This window comes from Eupeodes corollae, chromosome 2, assembly GCF_945859685.1.
Source record: "Eupeodes corollae chromosome 2, idEupCoro1.1, whole genome shotgun sequence".
Lineage (NCBI taxonomy): Eukaryota > Metazoa > Arthropoda > Insecta > Diptera > Syrphidae > Eupeodes > Eupeodes corollae.
Genome location: NC_079148.1, coordinates 8,028,083 through 8,039,085, shown reverse-complemented (window position 1 = coordinate 8,039,085; position 11,003 = coordinate 8,028,083). Strand labels below are relative to the sequence as shown.

At 41.8% G+C, this 11,003-nt stretch overlaps 1 protein-coding gene across 4 annotated transcripts in view; it reads left to right on the top strand.

Moving 5' to 3' along the window:
* Positions 1-321: 321 nt before the first annotated feature.
* LOC129944210 (probable histone-lysine N-methyltransferase CG1716) overlaps positions 322-11,003 on the top strand; it is a 29,783-nt gene continuing 19,101 nt past the window's right edge. Inside the window, exons 1-4 of one of the 4 annotated variants that reach the window (XM_056053486.1) lie at positions 322-465; positions 528-739; positions 893-1,253; positions 1,789-10,950. In XM_056053486.1, the coding sequence (XP_055909461.1) occupies positions 1,080-1,253; positions 1,789-10,950 (9,336 nt within the window). In that variant the 5' untranslated portion in view covers positions 322-465; positions 528-739; positions 893-1,079. The remainder of the gene's footprint in view (positions 466-527; positions 740-892; positions 1,254-1,788; positions 10,951-11,003) is intronic. The other 3 variants (XM_056053487.1, XM_056053488.1, XM_056053489.1) reach the window with 3 other exon arrangements.

The following is an 11,003-nucleotide window of genomic DNA, read 5'->3' as shown; positions in this document are numbered from 1 at the left end:
CAACATAAACGTCAATTTTGATGACAGGATTTTGATCCGGTCGAAAAATCCAAACTGCGATGACTGGATCATGGACTGGATGTTCGATTCTTAGTCTCTATTGGATTATTTGATGAAAGGCCGATAGTCCTGTTATCGGAAATGTTCAATGGAGACCCCAAGTAAAAAGTAAATCTAAATCTACAAAGATTAACAGAAAGCAAATCTAAATCTACAAAGATTATCAGAAACAAAAAATAGCTCGAATGGAATTCCACATTGCAACCACAAAACCACACTCTACGAACTCATCCCTAATATTCCACTTAAATCGAAAGCAACTGTCAAAAATTTTCTACTTCTCTCCTTCACATTAAAAAAAAAAGAAAGAAAAAGATGAACTAAAAACGCAAAGCAAGACAAGATGCATTCGATAGTAGAAAAATACAAAATTCTTTAAATTCTTCATGAGAAAATACCAAACAAGTAAGTTTATTTATCAAATGAACAATAACCAATAAATTCCATCGAAATTAAAACCAAAATAGATCCATTTAAATGCCCACAAAAAGATTTTCTTCCCATCCAATTGAAGTTCTGCGCGCTGCTGCCCCTGCCCTACCCCTTCATCCACCAACAACATTAAATTTTGTCCGTCTCCAGCAGCAACTCATCGCCATCGCTATCGCCATCATCTTTGCAATCATCATCTTCAGGCTCGATTTAAGTGACCCCAAGACCCAGGGAAATGCATAAAAAGGTAATTTACACAATCTTTTTCAATCAATTGGATTTATTTTCTATCCGAAACGGCCCGCTTCTTGTGAAATTTTCATGAACCATTTCATGGAAAATTACTTTTCTTTTTCCTTCGTCTCTTCATCCACTAAAGTGTAGATTGACTTTTATATAGGTATATCGCATAGTATAGAATCTGTGGAAATATAACAGAAATAAGAAAAAGAAAAGCTGAAAAATGAACATTGTTCAATCAAGAATAAGATAAACATTAATATTAACAATTTGTTCGTCGATTGTGCGGACTGCGGCAGCAGACAGTAAAAAGAATATTAAAGTAAAAAATTAAAATACAAACAAAAATGGGTCGCTCCACAAGACAACAGCAGCAGCAGCAGCTCTCTCCTCAGCCCTTGGCTATCGCTGTTGCCGTCGCTAAACGTCCTAAAGATTATTCAAAACAAAAGCTATTACGAAAGAAATCTGTGAAGCAAGAATTATTATTATCAACTCGAGGGCGCTCTAGCTCCACAAAGGTGAGTACCTACTGACATATTTTGCACCCTTCCTCGCCTCCTACATAAAAATGAAAAATAAAAAAAAAATAAACGACCGAACATACTTAAACATCACCACCAAGAGGCGAGGCACAGTGCAACGAGATTGTGAGGGATTAGATTATGCTGCTTTTGTGAGTTCCTTCCCTGATTTATAACACGGCATGTTTAATAATAATCTGTGCATAGAAATATCAATTGCACGTGATTTGATTGAGTTATAAAAAATAACGACCATGAAACCATCATCAAAACATCCGCTAGTCAATTCGTAACGCTAATCGAGTAAATTACGTACGCGTGTATAACAGTTTGTCTAACTTTCTTTAACCCAAAAATCATAGTAAAATATAAAATTAACCAAAATAAACTTGATTTTGGTTTTTTTTTGTGTTAATCTACGTTTTGAGTGGAATTTTGTTTTGTTTTGATTTGAATAATTTTTTGTACACTTGTATAACAGTTTTTGATATGTGTGTGTTTTATTTTTGTTTTGTTTTCTGTTTACGATTAGCTAAACGCCGTAATGCAAATGGATCCACCTGGCAGTCGAAGACGGTTGGGACGGAATCCAATAGTAGAACAACAACAGCAGCAGCAGCAGGAACAACAACAACAACAACAACAAGATTCCTCATCATCACCCACAGATGTAGATTCGTCGAATGAGGGTGCTGGACCTGGGGGAAGTGCCGCCGCCGGTGGCAATTCTGCCGAATGCCGTCGAAGTTCCCGCAAGAAAACCATCAAATTCGACGTTCGTGATTTGTTGAATAAAAACCGAAAGAGTCATAAAATTCAAATCGAGGCACGAATCGATTCAAATGCACCCAAAGTAGGTGCTGGCCAGGTTAGCAAAGCTGAGCTGGATAGTAAGCAGAAGAATTTTATTGAAAAATCAGCGATATTTCGGCGCTTTTCGATATCCGAGAACAAGCTTCCACCACGGCCTCCTCCACCGCCAGGAGCTCTGATTCATACAATACAGCAGTGTGTGGGCGAGCTGGAGCAGCTTCCCTTGGACGGTGGTGAACTGAATTTGGCGGCGATTTCACCGATAGCTCGGCGGCTGAGTCGGACACAAGACATTCTCACGGCCAGTATGATGAAACCCAAACAAGTGAGCAGTTTGATAGTTACAAAACTTGAGAGTGCAACAACTTCCAAGGCGGCAGTGCAATCTTCATCTTCAGGAACAGCAACAGCATCATCATCATCATCATCATCAATTCCACAAGGCAGAATGCGTATGGGAGTTGGTAAGAATGTGCCATCGAATTTGGCAGCAATACCGTCGCCGAAAAAGCCTCAAAAACGTGGACGCAAACCCAAAGCCAAACTTTTTTCCGAGAGCACAACAGAATCATCATCTTCCAATGATGGCTTTGATTTATCTGCAAATAGTAAGCTAACTCCTTTGGAAAATATCAGATCCACGGAGGAGGTTCCTTCCCCCGTAGAGTCGTCAGAGCCTAGAGTCAATTTCATAGATGAAAACTCCACAACAGGCATTGATTTAAAAGAGAATTTAGACGCTAGTGCCGTTACACTGCCACAACCAATAATTCAAAATGACTCTGCGCACAATTCTACAGACGATTCATTTGTCGCCGCTCAAGAGGATGCATTCACAGCCAGAGTCCATAGTTCGGATGAATCAACAACGGGATCCCTGATAAACTCTCCCAAGAGTGGAAGAAAAGGTGACGACATATCGCTTTTTGGGCGTAGCAACAGCACTGAGACAAATAGCTCAGAGGACAGTGAGAAGAGACATAGAAAAATTCGAATCTCAGTCAAGAGAGTTTCGTTGACTCCTCAAAAGTCTCCACGTGCATTGAGTTTTGAACAAACTGATGAACCAATAGAAGTTCTGTCCTCTACCAACGATGAGAATTCAACTGGGGATACAATCATGAAGTCTAGAAAACCCAAATCCAAACTGATAAAGGGAAAACCGCTGGAAACGTGTGCAACACCTCCAATAATTCTACTCGAAAGTGACACATCCAATGCAGCTTCGGTGAGTAGCAGTGTAATTGAAATAACTAGCTTAGAAATGCCCACAAATGAGCTTGTCCCTGAGCAATCACAATTGACAAACTTACCTAAAGGAAGAAGTTGTAAATTGATCGAATCGATTTTCCCGAAAGCTACTCAAAAGTCATTATTTCCTCAGAACGCTGATGTTTCCCCAAAAAATCGTAGTTCTTCTTCTACAAAATCCGCCCCTTCTCACCTGCCAATTGAAACTAGTGCTGCAACCAGGCCATCAACAATTCCCGAAGATGAATCACAATCAGAAGATCTTACCTTGTTGTCGAAAGAAGGCGATACGGTGAGTGTGGGAGCTGATGAGGATCTTCTGAACGAGGAAGCAACCGAAGAATCTAATGAAAAGACTACTTCACAAGTAAGAAGTCTGAGAAGTGCTCAAAACGTTCAGATTAAACCACCAACTCCTCCAGCAGCTACAAAAAGACAAAGAAAAATTATTAAGGGCCAATCAGCTCTTGATACGTCCACTGAACAATATACCAAAATTCAGCAGGAAGTATTGGCTGCAGAAACATCGAAAGATGATGAAAGATTGGAAAGTGTTAAAAACCAAGAATTAAGTAGATCGATAGAAGAGTCTGAAGCGGGCATAAAACAATCCTTAAAGAATCAAAAAGAAGCTTTAAGTGAGCCTAAAAATAGAGCCTCCTTGGAGTCTGATAAGAATGAAGAATTGACTTCGCCCAAACCAACTCGATCCAGAGGCTTCAAGCAACAAGAACGATTAGAGGACCAAAGTCTTTCAGAAGAAACAATTCCGACTAAAGCTTCGAAAGAAGAAGAAGAACCAACAAAGACCCAACAACCAGATGTAGTAGAAGCAGCAAAACAAGAAGAAAAAGATTCCAAATCCGAAAAAGAATCAACTCATGACTCAGAAGACACGACCACACCAGATCGAAGAAGAGAAACTCTAAGGACGCGTTCCTCAGTTCAACAAACAAAAAGGGAAACTCAAAAAAAGATTTGCAATTTAAAAATCACCACCACCAACTCCAGTACACTAGATTCATCCTCAGAGTGTTCCGAGTGTCCTGAGAAATGTCCAAAAAATCGTCGACAAATTATATTGGAAGAAAATGTGATCGATGACAAATCTAAAGAAGAAACCAGCAGCTTGTGTTCAGAGACTTCCTCAATTACGTCTTCATCATCTTCCTCATCATCGATGACAGCTTCTTCATCCAAGACCTCTTCAACATCAACATCATCATCAAATTCTTCTTCTTCTTCATCGTCATCGTCAGCAGCAAGATCTACACGTTCCTCTAAAAGTTCACCAAAAGTTCCTCATAAACAACAAGACGAACCGCAACCACTGGAAGCGATAAGAAACAAATCTCCAGTTTCACCTGGACTGCCAGCAGATGCCGACAAAACTCAATCCAACAAGTCTGATAGTGAGAGCTCCGAAAACTTTTCGTCCACCAAAACCGGCGACACAAATCTTGATGAATCAGAAAAACTTAGGGAGAGGCGAAAGTCAATGCGATTGCAACGTTCATCCTCGGAACCCGACAGAGATTCTGAAGAAAGCGAAACTTCTCCTCAAACAGCTCGTCACACTTCGAAAACCCGTTCGGGTCGATCAAGATGCAGAGCTGAGCGAGGTGCAGAAATGAGAAAAAAATTATCCAAAAAAGGACTTGATGTTGAAGTTGAATTAGACAAAGCATCTTCTTTCGGGGGAACTACACCCCAAAAACCAGAAAATGAACAAACAGATGCATCAATAACAAATCAAGAAGCCCCAGAGATGACAAACACTTCGATTAGTCCAAGAGCCAAATCGAAAAAGAGAACAAGACGCTTCGTTCCAATAAAATATAGCTCCTCGGAATCTGGTACATTATCAGATGATGGAAATAATTCAATTGAAATGACATCAATGCGTTTAACTCGAACTCGCAGGAAGACTATTTCCAGTGCAAGTGAACTCGAAGAAATTCCTCCATCTAATCTAAGTCCACCAGATTGTGCATTGGAATACGTGCGCCGCAAATCCAAACCAAATCAATCTAAGATCCACGAAAGAGGTGATAAAAATTCAGCAGTTCAGGAATTGGAACATAAAAAAGATGATAATAAGGAAGGAGATGTAAAATGTGATTCAAATGCAGACGATGAGTTAACACCGAGAGGTAAACCAAAAGCTGCAAGATCAAGAAAGGTTATCCGAAATTCTTCCAAGGGCCCAACTCGAGTACAAAATGAGGTTTCTACACAATCTCCAAAAGAATCTAATGAAAGTTCCATTGACACTAAAGAAAAAATAGAAGTGGAGCGTTCAGAACCAGCTTCGCCAGCATCATCATTCACTGACTTATCTGCAGGAGAAGAGCTGGTTGAGACTCCAAGACCGAGAAAGGTAACACGATCATTTCTTAAAACTAAAATCGGTGACTCTGGAAATAAGGAGTGGAAAGATCTTGAGAGTTCAGTTAGCATTGAAGAAGAGAGAATTGTAGAGAAGAATGCTTTGGTAGAACTTCCACGGAAAACCGACCTCAAGGATGACAAAGAAAACAAATCCGCGCCACAAGCTACAGAAGAATATCAGGCTATTTCTGAAGATGTTTTGGACTCGGGACTTTGCGAAACAAAGTCCCCTAGACAAAGAAAAGGTACGAAACTCTCTGCAAAAAGTCCAACTTCAATCAAAAGTAAAAAAGAATCCAAGGAGCTGATTGTGGACCAAAATGATGAAAAAACGGACAAACCTAAAGAATCCGGAAAGGATACGGAAGCCCCTCAGCCTTGCACTTTACCAAATGACCATTCAAAGGACGACACTGATAAATCAACTCCAAAAAGCTCAGATTTGTTGCCTATTTCAAATTTGATTGCTCAAGAAGTTATTACAACAGAAGAAAATAAAGAAGATCCTAATTCGAAACCAACTGAAATAGTCGAGAAGTTCTCAGCACCAAGAAAAGGAACTAGATTGTCTTTGAAAAAATTAGAAAGCTCAAATTTGGAAGACAAGAGCAAAGACTTATTAGAAAATGATAAAAATCAAGCTCAATGTGATGAATCTATGTCGGTAGATGATCAAGTTTTAAGGACGTCCAGGCAAAGGAAACCAACAAGATTTTCTGCTAAAAAGCACGAAATACCTAAAGTGGATGTAGTAGTTCAACAAACGCAAGAAATTTCTGAGACCAGTCGTGAAAGTGGTACAGCAGAGAAAGGACCCGAATCAGCTTCGCCAAGAATAAAAAAGACAACACGTTCCACTCCAAAGGTTGAAGTTCCGAACGATTTAGCGGTGGTAGAGCAGAGTAGGGCAGAATGCCAACCTATTGGGGATAAAGTCAATGAGCCTACAGAAATCTCAGAGCTGAAAAAGGCTACTGAAAAGGATACTGAAACAGTAACTGATGCTTCCTTAAAGTCCACAAATCTGGAAGGGAATTTGGTGCATGAACAAAACGATGTTACCAAATTAGTAGAAACGCCAAAGAGAAGAAGGAAACCAACTCGATTTTCTCCCAAAAGTCCAGATAGACCTACAATCGAAAAAAAAGAGAATGTCTTAAAACCTTCTTCAGCTGAGAAATCAGCAGAGGATGCAGATATCGATGATACTAAAAAAACTGAAGAACCCAAAACTATCTCAACTCTTGCCGACGTATTGCAACCTGTTGTTGCTGTGAAAAGCCCAAGAGTTCGTAAGGGAACTCGATTCTCTCCCAAAAATGCAGAAAATCTTCAAATTCAGTCGAAGGTGGTAGCATCAACAGACGCTGAAAATACTAGTCTAACGGAAATTCCTGAGGAGCCATCAAAACCTACTAGAGTTAGGAAGGGAGTTCCTCGCATTCTTGATAAAAGTTCCGAGGATCAAAAAATCGAAGAAGAAATCAAGAAAATGTTACACGATTGTCAAACGGCAATTAACGATGTTACTTCTATTTCATCGACGCCATCTACGACGTCTTTGGAAACAAAAGAACAACCAGAAATACTCAAATCGGCCTCATTAAGGACTAAAAAAGGAACTCGATTGTCTGCACAAACTCCTCAAGTACATGAAAGCTCAGAAAAGGATGACAAAACCAAACCAGAGCTACCCACAGATGCGTTGAGATATAAAACCACTACAGATTCCCAACAGAAGCCAAAACCACCAGAAATCGAACCTTTTACTGATGCTAAAGTTCCAAACGTTTCGATTGTGCCGACTCCATCGGATGACCAAATGAATCCTCTTGCTGAAAATCCAGTGTCCCATTCACAAATTCCAATTGATTTACCTCAAGAACTGAATAAATCGGTGAAAGACAAACTGCCCGTTGAAAGAGGAACCGAATCTGAAATGGCAGATCTAAGTGTGTCCCCTTCACCTTATCCTCAATTCAAACCGGATGTAGCCTCGAAAAAAGCCATTCAAAAACAATTGCAATCAATGTTGGCTTCTCTAACATCCGAACCGAAAATGACCTTTCCAAAGGAAACGACGACTCCCCGCAGAAAGAGGAAAACTTTAGGTGAGCAACAGGAACCAATCAATTCAACTAAAGACACTTCTTCAGCAACAAAGAAAGTGGACGAACCACTCAATCAAGAAATTGATATGAAAATTGTTTCTTCCGATTCCTCCAATCCAACAGATGATTCCATGAAGCCTCCTCATGAAGAACCAAGTAAAATTGATCCAAAACAAACACCTCGAAGACAACTTGATTCAAGTTTTATAGAATCCTTGGAGAAATCGCTTCTTCGGCCCACGACGAATACATCAACTAAAAAAGTCTCAAAAAAGAAAGAAATTGGTGTGACTTCTTCTGCTTCGCCATCAAAACCACCCAAAGAAGACACAAAATCAAATAAATCTCTAGCCAAAAAGTTGCAAGAAACGAGTGAGGAATTGAAGAAATCTGAACATACCAGTCCGAAGTTTAAGAAAAAACAAGCCAAGGAATCACCCAAAGTGTTGAAAAAACTTTCCACCGAAGATCAAACAGCAACAACAAAACGGAAGAGTGCGGTCGCAGCAAAACCAAAGGAAACCGAAGAAACAAAATCCTTGGAATCCAGATTATCAGATCTGTTTCAAGATGACCCAATGAACAAGCAGTCTCCAGATGTACCGACGGCTGTGTTTCCTCAAGCACCAATGGTTCATAAGACTAAAGCCGAGACGAAATTCTTTTCCCCTGAGAAGCGATTGATTCCTGATGAAATGCCGCTGGAGCCTATGCCAATTTCTCAGAAACCATCTTCTCCTGTCAAAGAAAAATCACCCGATTTACTGCCAGATCCTTTGAAGGACATCGAGAAGTTCATAGAAGACGGAGTCAATCTATTGAAGAGGAGCTACAAAATAGATGCGGACGACGATGGCTCTCTGGACAGAGATACCCTCAAATCAGACGAAACGATGACGCCCAAGAAGTGCAAGCTAGACGAAAGCGTTGTCGCAGGGGAAGGCAAGCAGCCAGGTGGCTCACCACGCGATGACGACAACTCCAATTCGAATTCAGAGTGTTCAACGATGACAGCCAACACGTCGACCAGTGAAGTCGATACACCAAACGGAATCCGACGTTCGCATCGCATCAAGAACAACACCAAGAGCTCCAAGTGTTTAGTAGGACGCGGCCTGGTGCGGGAGAGAGAGCGCTTCTCAATGAAAAACGACGATGAAAAAACTATATACTCCATCGACGACCAGAAGTTGGATTTGGCGGAGGTCGAGGCGAAGAATTCGAAGTTCCTCAAAGACATGGAAGAGCGTTTGAGTAATTTCCGTGTGATCCGTGAGAATGAATACAAATGTGAGCGGGTGATAAGCAAAGAGGCCAAAAGAATGTTGTGCGATTGTTTCCTGACTCAGGAGGAGGAGGAGCGTGGAGAACTGGGCTGCGGCGAGGACTGTCTCAATCGATTGCTGATGATCGAATGTGGCAGTGATTGTACCGTCCGAGACCGCTGCACCAATCGACGTTTCAATAAATTCCTATATTCACCGTGTCGTGTGTTCAGGACGGAAAAGAAGGGCTTCGGAATCATGGCTGACATTGAAATTTTGCCGGGGGAATTTATCATGGAATATGTTGGGGAGGTGATCAATGGCGATGAGTTTGAGTTCCGGATAAATGAGTACTCCAAGGATAAGAACAAACATTACTACTTCATGGCTCTGCGGAGCGATGCGGTGATAGATGCCACCGCAAAAGGTAACATCTCGCGATTCATAAACCATTCGTGCGAGCCGAATGCCGAGACCCAGAAGTGGACTGTCAACGGTGAGCTGAGGATTGGCTTCTTCAGTAGGAAAAGCATAATGCCGGGTGAGGAGATCACCTTTGATTACCAATATCAGAGATATGGTAAGGAGGCGCAAAGATGCTATTGTGAGTCTGCTAATTGTCGTGGTTGGATTGGAGCCGAACCAAGCTCTGAGGAAGAAGAAGAATATGATGCAGTTGACGAGGAAGACGAAAGTGAAGAGACCGAAGAGGACGAGGCAGCAAAGGCAGCTGAACCGGTTTCAATTGTTCCAAGTCCAATTCCGGCTATCGTTGATGTGGCCAATTCGGAGAAGCAACCTCTTGTACCGTTGGTGGTCACTACTGCTGAAGTTCCTGCTGTCGATGTTGAAATGACTGCCTCACTGACTCCGCCGACACAGCCAGTCGCCGAAACACCGACACCATCATTGACAGAAACTACTCCAGCAGTGGTTCCAGAAAAGCCAAAAGAGCAACTTCCCAAGAAAAAGAAAGAGAAGAAACGGCTGCTGGAAGAGAAACTCAAGCGCCGAGAGCCCAAACAGTTCCTCGAAGATCCAGATATCGAGGATGAAGTTCGTTTCCTTGTCAAGTGTGGTCTGCGCAATCAAGCCGATACTCTTCGCTTGTCCCGTCTCATTGTGCGAGCCAAATTGCTGGAAACACGTATCAATCTTCTGCAAATCTTACGTCAAGGAGAACTACCTTGTCGAAGGTTATTCCTCGACTATCATGGCTTACGTCTGTTGCATGGTTGGATGAGTGAAGTCCTAGACACTCGAGACACCGACAAGAGCATGGAGATCCGCATGGAGCTGTTGAGTGCGTTGGAGTGTCTGCCCATATCGAACAAAACCATGTTGACCGACAGCAAGGTATACCAAACGGTACGCGATTGGTCGAACAACAAGGAATCACATTCGCCAAGCGACGGATCGCCTAAGGAAGCAGCAAATGTGAACACTGCGGCGGCACCACCAACCACAGAAGATGCCAGTTCAGAGCTCCAGAAATTGGCTGCCAAATTGGTCCATACTTGGGACAATTTACCAGAAGTATTCCGCATACCGAAGCGGGAGCGTATCGAACAAATGAAGGAACACGAACGTGAAGCCGATAGGCAGTACAAGGTCTTGGAGAGGGGTCTGATGTCGTCGTCTGGATCGGACGTAAATCGTAATCGCGAGAGGTTCAAAAGCAAAAGTGGTCCGAAGGGTCGATTTAATTGGTCCAAGGACAAGGAACGAGAGCGTATGAATGAGAGAAGAAAGTATGCCCAGAACAATAACAGCGGGAAGGATGGGAACGATAAGTCAGCTGGATCTCAAGCTTGCGAATCGCATCTGTCCAAGGAGCAGAGGAGAGAACTTTTTGCTGCAAAGGTGAGTTGAATTTTTAGTTTATTTGTGGTAATTAGTTAAAGCCAATTTTCGTC